Source organism: Nannospalax galili, unplaced genomic scaffold (assembly GCF_000622305.1).
Source record: "Nannospalax galili isolate Female #2095 unplaced genomic scaffold, S.galili_v1.0 scaffold880, whole genome shotgun sequence".
In the NCBI taxonomy this organism is placed as follows: Eukaryota; Metazoa; Chordata; class Mammalia; order Rodentia; family Spalacidae; genus Nannospalax; species Nannospalax galili.
Window position 1 is genome coordinate 94760 of NW_008345873.1, and position 18812 is coordinate 113571.

General features: G+C 41.3%; 1 protein-coding gene across 2 annotated transcripts in view; it reads right to left on the reverse strand.

Moving 5' to 3' along the window:
• Gab3 (GRB2 associated binding protein 3) overlaps positions 1 to 18812 on the reverse strand; it is an 84590-nt gene that overhangs the window by 14957 nt on the left and 50821 nt on the right. Inside the window, exons 3-7 of one of the 2 annotated variants that reach the window (XM_029567773.1) lie at positions 14747 to 14963; positions 13758 to 14239; positions 3990 to 4045; positions 2933 to 3152; positions 245 to 326 (exon numbers count right to left, since the gene is read on the reverse strand). In XM_029567773.1, coding sequence (XP_029423633.1) covers positions 245 to 326; positions 2933 to 3152; positions 3990 to 4045; positions 13758 to 14239; positions 14747 to 14963 — 1057 coding nt within the window. Of the gene's footprint in view, positions 1 to 244; positions 327 to 2932; positions 3153 to 3989; positions 4046 to 13757; positions 14240 to 14746; positions 14967 to 18812 lie in introns of both variants that reach the window. The other variant, XM_008842035.3, reaches the window with a different exon arrangement.

An 18812-nucleotide genomic window follows, 5' to 3' on the forward strand; every position in this document is an offset into this window, starting at 1 on the left:
GTAGGATCATGCAACAAAGAAAAGAGCTTTGCAAAGAGCAGATGTGACAGAAGTGAAGATGCCCTGCATTCCCAATGCTACTCTTCTTCCTGGCTTCAGAACCCTCAGAAACCTAATCACATGCTTTCCTTTCTGCTCTATAAACCACCCTTGGCTCTTGATAACAAAACCAGCCCCTCCTTTGGCTTAAGCAAGGTCAAGTCAACTTCAACCACAAGAGACCTAAGTAAGGCTTGAGGCTTACCAAGGTACAGTTTGAGTCCTGGTTAGAGATGCATGCTCCCGGATTGTGGAAAGGTTTCTCAGGTCCAGGGGAGGTGGCCGTGCTACAAGACAATACACAATATCAACTATAGTCAGTTCTCAGGAGTTCAAAGCCAGAACCTAAAGACTGTAAAAACCATCACATCCTACTTTCTTAAATACCAAATTCAAATGAATGAACAAGAATTACTGGTGATGAGTATGAATTTCAACATCTCACTCTTCCCTGACTCCCTGGGGATAAAAATAACCACTAAGCAAATGGCCTCATGCCTGCTAGAGGAAACAAAAATGAGGTCATATATTTAGTTAATACATATTTACCAGGAACTCACGGTCTATCAGGCATAGTTCAGGTGTTAAAGACACAATATTAACCAAATGTACAAAAGTCTCTGACCCTGAGGATGACCATTGTGTTCCAGACACTCCACATGTCTGAAAGGCAGAGATGGTCACCAGATTCTCATCTCCACTTGATGGTCCTTCTGTCTAAAATATTCTTTACCATATTGTTGCCTGGTTACTCATCTTCCCATCTTAGCTTGATGCTACCTGCCCTGAGTGGCCTTTTCTGGCCTCCAGACAGCATCAGATCTCACATCAGAGGCCTCACGCTTTCCTTTGCTTACTCTTCATGTACCCCCCCCAGTTTATGATGAAACAATCATCTGGGATTATTGGACCCTGGTCTAGACTGTGTTCCAAGATGGCAGAATTTCTTTTTCGCTTGCTCGTAGGAGCAGCCTTTACACTTGGCACTTGCCTCAGGTGCCTATCTGGCTACATTGGTATCTATTTCCTCGAATAGACTACATGGGCAGAGACTGCTGACAGAGACCTTCCCACTACCCAACTGTTTTCTCAGGTACTATGGGTCTGGCAAGTGTCTAGGCTAGAGGGGACACATGAGTCATTAAATCCATGGGTACATGGTCTGTCCTGGCAGCATGATATCCACCAACTGCCTTTGGGCTTTCTTATTTGCTCTCTCTTACATGGATTCCATGGTTTATCCCCTGCCTGGCCCATGTGTTCACCCTTACACTTTCCTACCAAATCTTTATCCCTGAGTTCATCAAATACCTTCTCTTTGTGAGGTCCTGTACAGCTTCATTGTTTAAAATGTCCTGAAGATGTTTCTAACTAGAATGGATAGTTATTTCTTCTGAACCTCATGAAACAATCTGTTCTCTTATTTAGTACTGACTTTGTAATTCCTCTTGTTTTCTTCCACGTGGCTTTGGTATCACCCTCCTCTCAGACTTAAGACCCTTCTCATCTCTGCATACCATCCAGTGCCTAGCACAACACTACACACATGGACAACATTCTGTAAATGTGGTTGGTTTAAACTCTAGAGGGTGTGGCTGACTTGAGTAAGGGCTCAGTTAGTAGTTTGGGGCATGGCCACCAAACTACCGCCAATTAGCAGTTTTTCCAAAGAGCAGTGAGAGACAGGAGCAGACAATATGGTATGTCAGGGAGCATAGCCACTGCATCAAATGAAGTTAAGAGTTGATGATAGAACACTGAAGTCACTGGTTACTCTCTGCCTCGCATATATAAGTAGTTCATGCAGTTACTGAACACTTTAGCCTCTGTTGTGCCAATTCCTCTGAGTTGAAGCATTTCCTCATGGAGGGAAGTGGGACGCTCATGAAACTCAAGAAGCTAGCCGGGCATAGTGGCACATGCCTTTAATCCCAGCACTCGGAGGCAGAGGCAGGTGGATCTCTGTGAGTTTAAGGCCAGCCTGGTCAACATAGCGAGTTCCAGGGACCCTGTCTCAAAAAAACCAAAAAAAAAAAAAAAAAACCTCAAGAAGGTAAGAAAAAAATTACAAGACTCAGGAAGCTCAGAAAGTTGTGAGGCTCACAGGCCATATACCCAGTAAACTCTTGCTAAGGAGGAGGGTCGATCTTCACTGAAGCTGCCTACAAATTACATTTGTGGGGTCTAGGAATGTAGCTTTCTTGAGCAGTCATCCAAAGTGGAGTTAGATTTTTGGTGATGCAGTTGCCTTAGTCACCAATGCTCCTGTAAGAATCTTCTCACTGCTTCTGTAAGCAATGAAATTAAACTCACTGATCTATCAAGTTAGAAAAAAATAGAATTCCCTTTGACCTACATTTTTTCTTTCCCTTTTTTTCTAGCTCCCTATGTGTGTCCCTGATGCTTAGCAGACCAGAAAGGCTTCCTGGAAGTACTTACACAGGGGCTAAAAGCTACCCTGTGTACACAGAGTCATATATTCACTGAAGTCCTTCCCTACCACCACCTCTGGTGATGGACATGCATGGATCAGTAAGTGATTAATTATATTTGAGTATGAAGGACATCAAGGAATTGGTGTCAAAGGCCATTGCTGGCTGCCTTCCAGAAGGCTAGCACTGTATATTCAAGTGTTATTGAAATGAGATGTCTGGTAGCTTCCATTCTGATTGCCATCACTTATTCCTGGGTCTGTGTTATGGAACTAGGCAAAAATGAGCCTTCTGGAATGAACATGGCTTTGTAGACTACATTTGCAGAGCTCTAGTACCTATAAGTTCCTGACTCCCTTTATGTGATTATCTGCATTCTTTCCCATCTGTTTCTTTCTAATAATTATTAGCATGGTATTTCCTCCCTTCCCCAACAGAGCAGACTTAGTAAAATGCCTTACATTTCTTCTGAGGCTTGAGATCTCTGTTCACTGGGGGAGGTTCCAAGTCTGCAGGTAACTCAGGCAGCATGCTTGAGATGCTTCCTGAGTTCATTGGGATGTAGTCATCCTGGCTGCAGTGGGGTCCAAGACCAGACACAGTGGCTTTGGGACTCATAGGCACATAGCTGTCTTCAGCATTAGTTAAAGCTGTGGGGTACATCAGTGAAAACTTGCACGGCTGCAAGAGAAAACGAACAAGTTGGAAACCATAGAATATCTATGGAAACTGCTGCTAGTAGGCTCCATAACTCTGCATGTGGTATCAGTTTTCTGAACTTCCTCAGAAAAGCTGCACAAACTTCCAGCCAAAGTTCTGCCTGGACCCACATGAGGAGAGGTGATAACTCTCCTAGATCTGATGCTCGAAAACTAAAGGTTTGAATTAATGCAAATGCTCTGTGATAGTTAATCCTGATTATCAACTTGATAGGACTTGTAAGTCCCTGAAGATACATCTTTGGGTATATCTTTGAGGATATTTCTGGAAAGGTTTAACTGGGAAGTGAAGATCCACTCTGAATGTAGATGGAACTGACCTATAGGCTGTGGTCCTGAACTGATTAAAAAGGGGAAAGGAAGAAAGTTAGCTGAGTGCCAGCATTTTTTCTTTATTTCTTGATTTGTCAAGATGTGAGGAGTCCTAACTGCAAGCTCCCACTGCCACAAACTCTGCCGCATCCTCCCTGCTACAATAGACTATTGGCTTAAACAACAAACCAAAATAAATTCTTCCTCCCTTATGTTGTTTCTGCCAAATAGTTTGTCAAAGAAATGAGAAAACTAACAGTACACTCTTTCAGTATAATATAATGCTTTAAGTGTCTAACCCATTAGCCCTGAAGGGTCCTTATGGAACACCAAGTCCAATAGTTTCCAAATAAGACAAAGTCTTAGAAACTGGAAAGAGTCATCAGAGATTTAGAGTGCCAAATCTCAAGACTTGAAGAAAACATGTATACATCAGGCTATTTTTGATCAAATCAAAGCTTAAAGGAAATTTCAGGGCCAAACTCACCAGATTTAAACTGAGCCGTTTATCTCGGTGTCTTAAGGATTGGCTTTCTACATCACCTGAAAGACAGAAGCTGGAGTGCTGAGAACTGCAAGATGGTAGCTATTGAAGACAACAACTATACTCCCCAGAGCCTGTGCTCAGCTCCAGAGAGGTAGGGAGACACAAGACACAATTTCCATACAAAAGGCTTGCTATGAAGTCTAGCTGGGAGTCAGAACCTATTCCCCAACAGATGGAAAATCAGACCAGGTTTTGAAGTTTGTATCTCATGGTTTTGGTTCTCTCTGTAAATTAGAAGGATCTATAGCAAGTAACTAACCAATGTTTGCAGCATTTATTAAAAGAATCTTCTAAGCTTAGAGATAGTGAAGGTGGACTTGAGGAGAGAAGGTTTGAAATTACCATTGTAGTGAACAAGAAAAGAAGTTTAAAAGAGAACAACAGCATTGTGGGGCAGCCTAGGGCGCAACTGAGATCTGCTACCATGAATCCATGACTGTGTTTTTTTTTGCCATAAGCTACTCAGGGACAGGCATGCAAAGACAGAGTATGTCAACGAATTTGAATTAGGAACTTATCATATGAGTGTGAAAATGAAACATGAAATTTTAGAATAGTTGTCAAAATCAGAGAAGAATGTCCAGAAAGCATACTGAATACTTAACTCATCCAATAAAGCCAGAATTACTATAATACAAAGCCAGACAAAATAGAAGAAAAGGAAACTATAGACCAAGGTATCTCATGTATATAAATATAAACTTTCTCAAAAATATGAACAAATTCAATTTAATGATACATAAAAAGAATTACATAGTGAGCAAGTAGGATTTATCACAGTTAAGCAAATCTGGTTCAGCACTTGAAAATCAACTAGTATAGTCCACATCAAAAGACAAAAGAAAAAAAATCACATGATCATATCAACAGATACAGAAAAGCATTTGATAAAATGCAATACCCATTCGTGATTTTTTAAAAAGCACCCCCTCCCCCAGTTAACTAGTAATAAAGAACTTTCTCAACTTGACAAAGAAAAGCCACAGAGCATGGGATATAGCTAGGTGGTAGAGTGCCTGCCTGGAATGTTCAAGATCCTGGGTTCAATCTCCAGTACTGAGAAGGAAAGAGAGAGGGAGGGAGGGAGAGAAGAGAAGGGGGAGAGGGAAAGGTGGGATGGAAGGAGGGAGGCAGGGAAAATCTATAATGAAACCATAACTAACACCGTACTTAATGGAAAGAAACACAAAGCTTTCTCCCTAAAAGCAAGAAAAATTCAAAGACATCTCCTCTCAGAACTACATTTAAACACTGCACTACTACATACAAGACAAGAAAAGGAAATAAAACGTATTATGTTAAGAAAAAAATAAAGCGTGTCTTTGTTGCCAGACATGGTGATGCACACCTATAATCCCAGCCGTCGGGAGGCTGAGGCAGGAGAATTGCCAAGAGTTCAAGGCCAATCTGGGATACATAGTAAATTTGAGGCAAATCCATTCAACTTAGTATGACTCTGTCTCACAAAAACACCAAAATCCCCTGTCTTTGTTCACAGATGACAGGATTACATAACAATTTTGAAGAAAAATTGACAAAAATTTTCCTGGAATAAATTATCACTGCAGCCAGGTGTGGTGGCACATGCGTTTAGTCTCAGCACTCTGGAGGCAGAGGCAGGCAGATCTCTGTGAGATCAATGCCAGCCTGGTCTACATGGTAAGTTTCAGGCCAGCTGGGGCTATAGGGAGACCCTGTCTCAATAAAACAAAACAAAACAAAAAACCCAAGACAAATAAATTATCACTGCAAGGTTTCAGGACAAAGTTAATATTCAAAAGTCTATTCGTTTCCTATATTCTAGCAGTAAACAAGTGAAATTTGAAGTAAAAAATGCAATATAATTTACATTGGCACCTCCCAAGATGAAATAGATTATTTAGGAATAAATCTAACAAAATATGTACAAGATCTATATAACTAAAACTGAAAAACTCTGGTGAAACAAATCAAATACTAAATAAATGGAGAGGCGTGGAGTGATGGTCCAGTTGACCATTTGCCGAGAATGCCCAAAAGCCAGAATATGGACACTATCACATGCCAGTGAAGATGTAGAGTGACAGAAACTCTCATTCCTGACTGGTGGGAATGCAAAATGATGCAACCGCTTCGGAAGACATACAGTAAAGCTGTTTCGTAAAACCAAAACATATTTTCAACCACATGACCCAGTAAATGAATTCTGTGGTATTTATCCAAAGGAACTGAAAATAAAAAAAAAATCTTTACATAGATGTTTATAGTAGCTTTATTCATAATTGCCAAACTTGGAAGCAACCTAAATGTCCTTTAGTAGGTAAATGAATAAATAAATAGTGGTACATGCAGATGGTATAATATGATTTGACACTAAAAACAAGCAGGCTAAAGATGTATCTAAGTGGTAGAATACTTGCCTAGCATGTACACAGTTCTAGGTTCAAATCTCCGTATCAAAGGATGAAAAAGCAAGCAAACAAGAAAGAATGATGTAAAGATAGGGAGGAACTTTAAATGCATTTAAGTGGAAAAGTGCATGAGAAAATGTGAGTCCAACTATATAATATCTGACAAGAGCAAAACTTTGGAAAAACTTGGTAGAATAAAGAAATTACTAGAAAAATGTATCTTGGGGCTGGAGAGATGGCTCAGCGGTTAAGAGCACTGTCTGTTCTTACAGAGGACCTGGATTTGAATCCCAGCACTCGCATGGTGGCAAACAACCATCTGTAACTCCAGTTCCAGGGGATCCAATGCCCTCTTCTGACCTCCAGGGACATTGCATGAAACAGGTGCACTTACACACGTGTAGGTAATACAGTCATGCACACAAAAAAGTAAATAAATAAAAAGAAAAATATATCTTACCAAAAGGAACACATCATGAAATACAAAATCCAAACAATCCTTGCTGGAATTAAAGGTATGTGTCACCAACAGGTCTAAATCCTTATTTTATTTTTTATTGATTTATATAGAGAAAAGGTCTCACTGTGTAGCCCTGGCTGGTCTGGGCTATGTAGACCAAGCTGTCCTCAGAGATCTGCCTGCCTCTGCCTCCCAAGTGCTGGGATTAAAGCTCTGTGCCACCATGCCTGCCTCTAAATTCCTATTTAAAAAGTCTTCCAAATTGCAAACTGTAAGCTCAGGCTTTTCTGATAAATCCTACCAGTTTGTACAGAAATAATATCAACTATATATACACTTATCCAGGGAATGAGAAATGAGTAAAACTTTCTAGTTTGTTTTATGGAGTCACCATAATACTTTAACAAAAACCTGACAAAGACATTAAGAGAAAAAGAAAACTACAGGAAAACTTACTTTATTAATAAAGATTTTTTGTGTGGGGGGGTCTTTATTGAGACAACGTCTCCCTGTAGCCCCAGCTGGCCTGGAACTCATTATGTAGACCAGGCTGGCCTTGAACTCACAGAGATCCGCCTGCCTCTGCCTCCCATGCGCCACCACGCCCAGCTAATATTTTTAAAAGTTCAAAACAAAGCATGAGCTAAACAAATCTACCAATTCATTAAAAAATATAGCTAATAAAGCTGAATTTATCTTAAGAATGCAAGACTGGTTTAACATTAAAAAAAATTAATTCCACCGGGCCGTGGTGGCGCACGCCTTTAATCCCAGCACTCGGGAGGCAGAAGCAGAGGCAGGCGGATCTCTGTGAGTTCAAGGCCAGCCTGGTCTACATAGTGAGTTCCAGGACAGCTGCAGCTACAGGGAGACCCTGTCTCAAAAAGACAAAAAAAAAAAAAAAAAAAAAAAAAGATTAATTCCTCATATTGGAAGGCAGCTATGCTCACCACTATACTACCAACACAAATTCCTCATATTAATAGTATAGAACACGTTTCAACCATAAAAATTTGTAAGTAAGGCTGAAAAGACAGCTCAGTGGTTAAGAATGTTTGCTACTCTTCCAAAGGACCTGAGTTTGGTTCCTAGCACCCAGGTTGGACTGCACAACCACCTGTAACTCTAGCTCCAGGAGATCAGACACCCTCTTCTGGCCTTATAAATCTTTTTTAAAACTAGTAAAGTTTTTGGGCTGGAGAGATGGCTTAGCAGTTAAGACCACTGACTGCTCTTGCAGAGGACCCAGATTTGATTCCCAGCATCCACATGGTGGTTAACAACCGTCTGTAGCTCCAGTTCCAGGGAATCTGATGCATGCCTTTTTCTGATCTCTGCGGGGCATTGCACGACACAGGTGCACTTATACACAGGCAGGCACTCATACACATAAAATAAAAATAATAAATAAAATATTTTAAAAATAGTAAAGATCAGATAGATTTAATCGTTGCACACTACATTTTAACACAAATAATAGTTATTTGCCTATTTAAAAATAAATAGTGAGCAGGAAAGATGTCTCAGGGATAAAGAGAACTTGTTGCTCTTCCAGAGGACCCAGGTTTGGTTCCCAGCATCCACGTTGTGGTTCACAATCATTTGTAACTCCAGTTCTAGGTGATTAGATGCCCTCTTCTGGCCTCTATGGGAATCAGGCAAATACAAGGTTCACACATATACATGGAGGCAGACATTCATACACATAAAATAAAACTAAACCTTAAAAAATAAATATGTAAGCCAGGCATGGTGGCGCACGCCTTTAATCCCAACACTCGAGAGGCAGAGACAGGCGGATCTCTGTGAGTTCAAGGCCAGCCTGGTCTACATAGTGAGTTCCAGGACAGCTGGGGCTACAGGGAGACCCTGTCTCAAAAAGGATGGCTCAGCAGTTAAGAGCACTTGCTGCTCTTCCAGGTGACCAGGGTTTGAATTCCAGTACCTACATGGCAGCTCACAACTGTCTTCATGCACTGAATGCACAAACATACACTGGCACATACACATAAAAGAAACTAACTAAATAAACCTTTAAAATAAATAAATATATCTACTCATGATTTCATAAAATTATACTTAGCAAAATAAAAATAGAAGACAATATTCCTAATCTATGAATGGTATCCATACAAATATACAGTAAACCACATTATGGTGGTGAAATGTTAGAAGCTTTCCATCTGAGATGAATAGTGAGATGAAGATCCCTATAATCCCTACTACTCATCAATGATGTCCAAGATTACCTAGCCCATAAAAGAAAAAAATTCATGGAAAACATAAGAGCTGAAAATAAGAACTAATGCTATTATTATTTGCAGGTGACATATCAATATACAAAGGAATTAATCTACAGATTAGAAATAGTGGATATGAAATCAAAACACAAAATTCAATTTGAATTTTATACCATAGCAAAAGCAACTCAAATGTCTTTGACAATAATATAAAATAGCAAATACATAAGAATACATTATAAGTAACTTAAAAACTCAGCAACAAAAAAGCAAGTGACCTAATTTAGAAATGATTAATAGGGAGGCTGGAGAGATACATCAGCAGTTAAAAACACTGACTATTCTTACAGAAGACCCGGGTTCAAATCCCAGCACCCACATGGTAGCTAACAACTACCCTTAACTCCAGTTCCAGGGGAATCCACAGCCTCTTCTGTCCTCTATGGGCATTGTACAACACGGGTGCACTGACCTACACGCAGGCAATACATGAGTACACATAAAATAAAAATAATAAAATATTTTTTAAAAAATGATTAATGGGGGCGAGGGCTGGAGAGATAGCTCAGCAGTTAAGAGTACTTGTTGTGCTTGAAGAGGACCCAGGTTCAGTTCCCAGCATCAACATGGTGGCCAGGACCCACATACTGGCTGTGCTGGATAGCTTTAGTGTCAATTTGACACACCTGGGTTGAGGGAGCCTCAATTGGGGAATTTCCTCTATTGGACTGGCCTGTGGCCATGTCTGTGGGGCATCTTCTTGATGAGTGATGTGGGAGGGCCCAGCCCACTGTGGGTGGTGCCACCCCTGGGCAGGTGGGCCTGTGTTGCATAAGAAAGCAGGCTGAGCAGGGGCCAGGGGAGCAACCCTGTAAGCAGCGTTCCTCCAAAGCCTGTGCTCCAGCTCCTGCCTCCAGGTTCCTGCCCTGAGTTCCTGCCTTGGGCTCCCTGATGAGCTACAACCTGGGAGATGTAAGACAAACCCTTTCCTCCCCAAGTTGGTAGTGGTCAGAGTGTTTTGTTGCAGCAATGAAGAACAAACTAGGACACTGGCCAACACCCATCCTTAACTACAATTCCAGGGAATCTGATACCATATTCTGGCCTTCAGTCATTGAGTGCACATGGTACTTTACATACATGCAGGCAAAATGTACAAAGATCAATAGACATTTCCAGGAAGATATACACATGGCCAACAAATATATGAAAAATGCTCAACATCATTAAGTATCGGGGGAATTCAAATAAATACAAAAATAAGATAATCACCTCATTTGAGTTACAATAACTACCATAAAAATCACAAATGCTGGTAAGAATGTGTAAAAAGGTGGGGCTGGAGAGATGGCTCAACAGTTAAGAACACTGATTGTTCTTGCAGAAGACACAAGTTCGAATCCCAGCACCCACATGGCAGCTAACAACTGTCCATAACTCCAGTCCCAGGCGGTCCAACAGCCTCTTCTGACATCTTCTATTGGTAAGAACATGTGGGGGCACCCATTGTTCTGTAAATAAGCCCCCACCCTATGCTCTGTTAGCAAGCCCAATAAACTCATTAGAATTTTCCAAAAGAGAAAAACAAAAGAACAGAGCTAACGGAAACCTTCATTAATCCACCAAAGTTGATCTCATGTTTACAAATCCTTTGGTCTTTGATTTCTTCTTCCTATTTTTCCCCCTTAAACTTGTATATATGTTTTTATGTAACCTGTCTCAAGTTATTTCTGGAAATGTGTTAAAAATTGCCCCTCTTTGGAATAATTAAAAAAAGAAAAGAAAAGAAGAACATAAATTAGTGCAGCAGTTAAAGAAAACAGCATAAAGTTCATTCAAAAAATTAAAAATATGACTACTGGGGCTGGAGAGATGACTCAGGAGCACTGGTTGCTCTTGCATAGGACCTGGGTTCGATTCCCAGCACCCACATGGCAGCTATGAACCGTCCTTAACTCCAGTTCCAGGGGAATCCAATGCCCTCTTCTGACCTCTGCAGCATTGCATGACACAGTGCACTCACCATACATGCAGGCAATACATTCATACACATAAAATAAAAATAATAAAAAATACTTTAAAATATGCCTACAATATGACCTAGCAGTTCTACTACTGAGATATGTCCAAATGAAATAAGTATGTCAAAGAGACATCTGCATTTCCAAGTTTATTAAGACATGGAAACAACCAAGGTGTCAACAAGTGAATGCAAAAAATGTGGCATGCACACACACAAATGTACATGCACAGAGGCACACAACTGTATTTATACACACTAATGTGTACATGTATAGAGTGGGATATCATTCATCCATAAAAATAAGGAAATTTTATAATTTGCAATAAGATGAACCATTAAATAAACCAGACCAAAAACTCCCAACTGCATGATCTCACATGTTGAATCTAAAAAGATTAACTGAATTAAAATAGGATGTAGCCTCATGGTTGCCAGGAACTTGGTAGTACAAGGAGATGAAGAGATGTTCATTCAAAGGTATAAACTTTTAGCTGTAACATGAACAAGTTCTGTAACTCTAATGTGGACTACAGGTGCGTTATGTGTATGTTAATAAATTTGTGATCATTATTGCAGAGTACATATGCATAAGAATAAGGTGAAAGAATTTTCTAACTTCCTACCAAGTCACGAAGATGAATGAAAAAGACAATTTGATGGGGGTTGGAGAGATGGCTCAGAGGTTAAGAGCACTGGCTGCTCTTGCAAAGGACCCGGGTTTGGTTTCCAGCACCCACAGGGCAGCTAAAAACCATCCATAACACCAGTTCCAGGGGATGTGATGCCCTCTTCTGACTCCATGGACATTGCACAATACGGTGTACTTACATACATGCAGGCAATACACTCATACACATAAAAAACACAAGTAAATAAAAAAAGATTTAAATTTAAAATAAAAGTGTAGTATTGGTGCAAACTGTACCCCACAGGATAGATAATAGAACCCAGATTGGGACCCTAATTTGCAAAGGTTTCATTTATGACACAGCGGGTGCTAGAAAACCATTGGGACACACAAGCCTTTCCAATGCAAGGAGCCTCATCCTGGGATGAACATCCAGATGGACATGCAGATGAACAAAATGAGCTTTTCCCAATGCTGTCTGCACACACAAACTCCACATCCAGGTGGACTGCAGTGGGAAAGAAGGGGTGATAAATTTCACATATTCCCTCTGCTTTAACTTACTTAGTTTTGATTTCCCACTGTTGTTTCATGGTCAAAATCTCTAATTTCATGAATTTTAACCTTTGTCTGTCTTTATGTGACGAAAGCACAACCTGACTGTTTCATTTCTCTTGAGACTTTTGGTTCATTGTCCTACTCTAATGTTCTGTTGGTTTTATTCATTTCCATTTCTAAATTTTGCTTACCAATTTTCATTTCCCCACTTTTGGCACTGTTCCAAGGTTAGTGTATTAAGAACTTCTGTGTAATCAGCATACACCCATTTCACTGGGGTTGTCTGAAGGAAGCAACATGTGTGGTGATTACATCATTAGGGACTTTGGGTCTTTCCAGAGTCAGAATGAGAGATTTGAAAACAAATTCACTTTCCTTACATTATGAGTAGCTCCTTTAATACATGGCCTTAGTAGGAAGTGGTATGGGGTGGTCACATTTGAAGGGGGGTGGGTGAGAGGTAGAGAAAGAGCATGAGGAGTTCTTTCGTCTGAGACTTACAGGCTCACATAAAAGAGAAAAATAGGATGCTTAGGTAGGTCAGCTCATGGCAAAGAGAATGCCCAGAGAAACAGTAAAGAATTTACTAAAAACTAAGGCCAGGTGCGATGGTACACACGTTTAATCCCAACACTCAGGAGGCAGAGGCAGGTGGATCTGAGTTTCAGGTCAGCCTGGTCTGAGTTCCAGGCCAACCTGGGCTACAGAGTAAAAGAAACCCTATTTCAAAAAAATAAAAACAAACAAAACATAAAAAGAAGCCACTCGAAGGACACTTGTGTAAACCTGTGCCAAGCCACATCTGAAGGTCACAGAGGGCTTGGGTGAAGGAGCACAGAGTGGCAGAAGATGGCTCACACTGGAGGTTATGCCAGTGAATCAAACTGACGAGGCTGGGTTAGAGTTAGAGAATTACATGCAGCCAGTTAGGATTTAGAAAGAACATATCGGGTGGAATAATGAATGAAGCTAACTGAATTGAGAAGTATGAGGAGCTGTGATCTGTAGTCTCCAGGACCATGTGTGTGAGATGGAGAGAAGAGAATGGGATCAAACCCAACAAGTACCAAGTGAATCCTCAAGTGACTCCAAATAAACATCAGCTGTCTCAGGTGAGGAGACTATGACCTGGGCAAGGACTCACAAGGGGCCAGGATCTCTAGCTTTTTGCAGTATCTATAGCAACCTAACAATCTTTCCTGGTGGCCAGCTCTAAAGAGGGTGGAGCACCTAAGGAACAGGAGAGTGCTGTGTACTCTCACCACATACTCAGCCTCATTAGGAGACCAGAATGGTTTGAACAAGAAACACTGTCATGTATGAAGACACAACGGGTGATAAGGAGTGAGGCAGGACGGTCCTTACCCATGATTCTTTCTGTAACCTGAATCTTAGCACATGACACTTACCTTTCCAGGACCTCACGTGCTCTAAACCAGAGAGAGAGACTCTTCTTGGCATCAATGTGTGTCCTGGTTTCTTGCTACTGCTGTGCTCAATTGACAGGAGCTGCTTTTCTTGGTGCCGTTCAGAGAGATGGCTCGGTTTGGGGGGGCGGGGAGGTGGAATGTTGGACATAATGTCTACTTCTTTTGCCCCATAGGGCAAGGAAACTTGGTTTTTATCTACATGGATTGTGGGATTTAGGGAGGATTCCAACAATGGTGAAGAAGACAAGTGGTCCCCGGATGGGCCATTGATTTCTCTATTCCAGATCAGAGCAGCCTGAGGCCTGATAGAAGGTGCCTCCTGAGATCCATTCCCATGACGCTTGAGGTGAACAAAGCTACTAGAGGTAAGTGGCTGTAGGCCATCAAGAAAAACATCATCAAATGAAGTCTGTTCCAATGAGCGGTCTGAATTTGACCAGCTATCACATCTGTTGGGAAGACTGAGGTGAAGAAAACCATGTAAATTTAATGGGATTATAGCCATCCACACACAAAATCCACCCTTCCTCCATTCCCATGTTTCCAGTGCCATCTTGTTTTTCTACTTATAGAGCTTTATTCCTTCTACAACCCAACCCCATGGTACAGAAAAAAACATTTTTTTTTTATTTTTTTCTCCATCCTATAAGTAGCAGGTGCATGCACATGAAAATGCAAAGTTAGAAATGAAAGCCACAATGCTGAAATGTGTGACTCATTTCATTTAGTATGCCACTTCGTTTTTACTACAGGTATTGACAGTGATCTACCCCCACCCTTAGCAGCGGTAAGGAAAGAGATGAAAGCAGAAATGCCCACTAGAAAATACTTTTGCTAAACTAAGACTGATTTGGCTAGGTGCTATAAGCACATCTGAAAGACAGACTCTGCAGGAGGATGCAGTGTGGGCTCTAAGAAGAAAGGAGAACATGCTAGAAGGCCCACCTGTGTCTCAAGAGTAAGCATACCTGGCATGATGCAGTCTTCCCGTCTCACAGTTGGACAGGACCAGATAATCAGGAAGGAAGAGAAACTCTGGTTCACTTCTGGTTTCCTCAGTGGCTATGGTATTAGTGTTTGGGTCATCTTTTGGCAAGGCAGAGCTGGCAGCATGGGCTATATGAAGTGAGCTGGCAGGGCCTGGCTGGACGGAGGAGGGCATGTGAGAGAGGCTCTCCGTGGAATCTGCTGCAGAAATAGTTTCCCAGGTTAGTGTTTTAAGAATGGCTATAACACTCACTCAGAATAACTCAAACAGCATCCAAGAACCAAATAGAAGATGCAAATCACAGCTGGTGTTTGTACTGGTGGAGGCGACCATTTCCTCAAGCTATAAACAATGTCTGGAAAAGAAGGCCAATGTTCCAAGAGTGAAGTGTTGAATCAATTAAGAGTAAAACAGCCCAAGCATTCTTGGCCCCAAAATCCTGCAGTTCAATAGTCTACACACAGCTTGATAGTAACAGCCTTACATCATTGTTTATTCACTCAATAAATATACACATAGCTACACATATGTATTTATACATAACAAGTCTATATGTATCTATTTATATACGCATATAAGAATACATAAATACCAAATGGATTGGGTATCACTAGGTATGTAGCTCTGTAGTAGACCACATGCCTAGCATGACCAAGGCTCTGGATCTGATCTCAAAAACTGCAACAATGATAATAATAATAAATATAACAATAATAGTGCCAAGTACTTTGTACCAGGACAATAGCAAAGATGCCTTGACAATGCCACAGGAATTAGTGGAACCCTAACTATTACTGGGCCAAGAATGCTAAAGTATAAACTCATTTGAAAGACTTTCTGTTGAGAAGAAAGTGCTGCCAGGGTGTCCAATTCACAAGATGCCCTGCTCATACAAGGCTATCCAAGATCAGCTGTCCAGGTATTCAGAGGATGCTGCAGCCATGTTTCTAGAGGGACCACTTACCATCATGAACTGATGGCAAACACTGGCATCATTCATAAGAAGCTAGTTTTGCAGTGATGTAAAATTTAAGAGCTATTAGAAGCTTCTATCCAGATTTCAAAGGAAAGTGTGGGAAACAAAGCAATGTGAATCAGGATCAGGTTCTCTGGGAGCAGCTCATGAGAAGGCATTACATAAATCTGTGAGAACAAAGCTGAAGACATAGTGGAGAACCCAGGAAGTTGGAGATGCCAAGAACATGGAACATCTGCTAAAGAAAGGTACAGGCAGCAAACAGAGCCAGCACAGGAAGAAGGCCACATGAGCTATAGCTGGCAAGATTGGAGGGGGAGGGCTGCCCAAGCCCTTGGGAGCTCACATCATAGTACCATATGCTCCAGCTGCTGGACATGATGAACTCTTGTGCTGTCCACACTGTGCTGCCTAGGATGTGAAACTTCCCTTTGTTCAGCATGTGCACACTGGCATCAATCTCACAGAGATTCACCTGCCTCTCCCTCCTGAATGTTGGGATTAAAGGCATGTGCCACCACACCTGGCACAATGATTGTTTTTAAATAACATATTGTTGCTTAATAATGCCCTGAATGTGCAAGAATAGTGATCCTAGTAATTTCCTTATATAAAAGAGTTTCTGCTTGTACAAAAAGGTGACACATTTTCACTTATAAGAAAAAATTCTATACAAAGGTTGAAAAGTTGATGTAGGAATAAACCATCTATCCATAAAATTGTGAAGGAAAAATAAATTTGTGCTAATTTTGCTGTCCCATTTCAAACTGCAAAAGTTAAGTGATGCTCATAGTGTATGTTGAGTGCTTACTTAAGATAGAAAGGGAGGGGCTGCAGAAATGGTCCAGCAGTTAAGAGAACTTGCTGCTCTTTCAGAGAACCGAAGTTTGGTTCTCAGAACCCACACTGCAGCTCACGCCCACCAGTAACTCCAGCTCCAGGGGAACCAACAACCTTTTCTGCATCTGCAGACATCAACAAGCAACACATGTGCACTTACATACATACAGGCAAAACACTCATACACATAAAATAAAAATAAATCTTTTTTAAAAAGATGAAAAGGAGGAGCTGGAGAGATAGCTCAGTGGTTAAGAGCACTGACTGCTCTTGTAGAGGACCCAGGTTTGGTTCCCAGTACCCACATGGCAGCTAACAACTGTCTGTAACTCCAGTTCCAGAGGACCCAATGCCCTCTTCTGACCTCTGCATGCACGACACAGATGCACTTACCTACATGCAGGTAATACACTCATACACATAAAAAATAAAAAAACAAGGCAGACTTTCTGTTGAGAAGAAAGTGCTGCCAGGGTGTCCAATTCACAAGATGCCCTGCTCATACAAGGCTATCCAAGATCAGCTGTCCAGGTATTCAGAGGATGCTGCAGCCATGTTTCTAGAGGGACCACTTACCATCATGAACTGATGGCAAACACTGGCATCATTCATAAGAAGCTAGTTTTGCAGTGATGTAAAATTTAAGAGCTATTAGAAGCTTCTATCCAGATTTCAAAGGAAAGTGTGGGAAACAAAGCAATGTGAATCAGGATCAGGTTCTCTGGGAGCAGCTCATGAGAAGGCATTACATAAATCTGTGAGAACAAAGCTGAAGACATAGTGGAGAACCCAGGAAGTTGGAGATGCCAAGAACATGGAACATCTGCTAAAGAAAGGTACAGGCAGCAAACAGAGCCAGCACAGGAAGAAGGCCACATGAGCTATAGCTGGCAAGATTGGAGGGGGAGGGCTGCCCAAGCCCTTGGGAGCTCACATCATAGTACCATATGCTCCAGCTGCTGGACATGATGAACTCTTGTGCTGTCCACACTGTGCTGCCTAGGATGTGAAACTTCCCTTTGTTCAGCATGTGCACACTGGCATCAATCTCACAGAGATTCACCTGCCTCTCCCTCCTGAATGTTGGGATTAAAGGCATGTGCCACCACACCTGGCACAATGATTGTTTTTAAATAACATATTGTTGCTTAATAATGCCCTGAATGTGCAAGAATAGTGATCCTAGTAATTTCCTTATATAAAAGAGTTTCTGCTTGTACAAAAAGGTGACACATTTTCACTTATAAGAAAAAATTCTATACAAAGGTTGAAAAGTTGATGTAGGAATAAACCATCTATCCATAAAATTGTGAAGGAAAAATAAATTTGTGCTAATTTTGCTGTCCCATTTCAAACTGCAAAAGTTAAGTGATGCTCATAGTGTATGTTGAGTGCTTACTTAAGATAGAAAGGGAGGGGCTGCAGAAATGGTCCAGCAGTTAAGAGAACTTGCTGCTCTTTCAGAGAACCGAAGTTTGGTTCTCAGAACCCACACTGCAGCTCACGCCCACCAGTAACTCCAGCTCCAGGGGAACCAACAACCTTTTCTGCATCTGCAGACATCAACAAGCAACACATGTGCACTTACATACATACAGGCAAAACACTCATACACATAAAATAAAAATAAATCTTTTTTAAAAAGATGAAAAGGAGGAGCTGGAGAGATAGCTCAGTGGTTAAGAGCACTGACTGCTCTTGTAGAGGACCCAGGTTTGGTTCCCAGTACCCACATGGCAGCTAACAACTGTCTGTAACTCCAGTTCCAGAGGACCCAATGCCCTCTTCTGACCTCTGCATGCATTGCACAGTACAGGTACACTTACGCATACACACATGCAGGCAATACACTCAGAAACATAAAATAAAAATAATAAAATATTTTTTAAAAAATGAGCTGGGTGTAGTGGCGCATGCCTTTAATCCCAGCACTTGGGAGTCAGAGGCAGGTGAATCTTTGTGCGTTTGAAGCCACAATGAGTGAGTTCTACATAGTGAGTTCCAGGCCACCTGGGGTTATAGAGAGATTGTGCATCAAAAAGACAAAAAAAGAAAGAAAGAAAAAGAGCCAGGCATGGTGGTGTATGACTTTAATCCCAGCATTTGGAAGGCAGAAGCAGGCAGATCTCTGTGAGACTGAGGCCTGACTGGTCTACATAGTGAGTTCCAGGCCAGCTGGAGCTATACAGAGACCCTGTCTTAAAAAGGAAAAAAAAAGATAAAAAGGCAT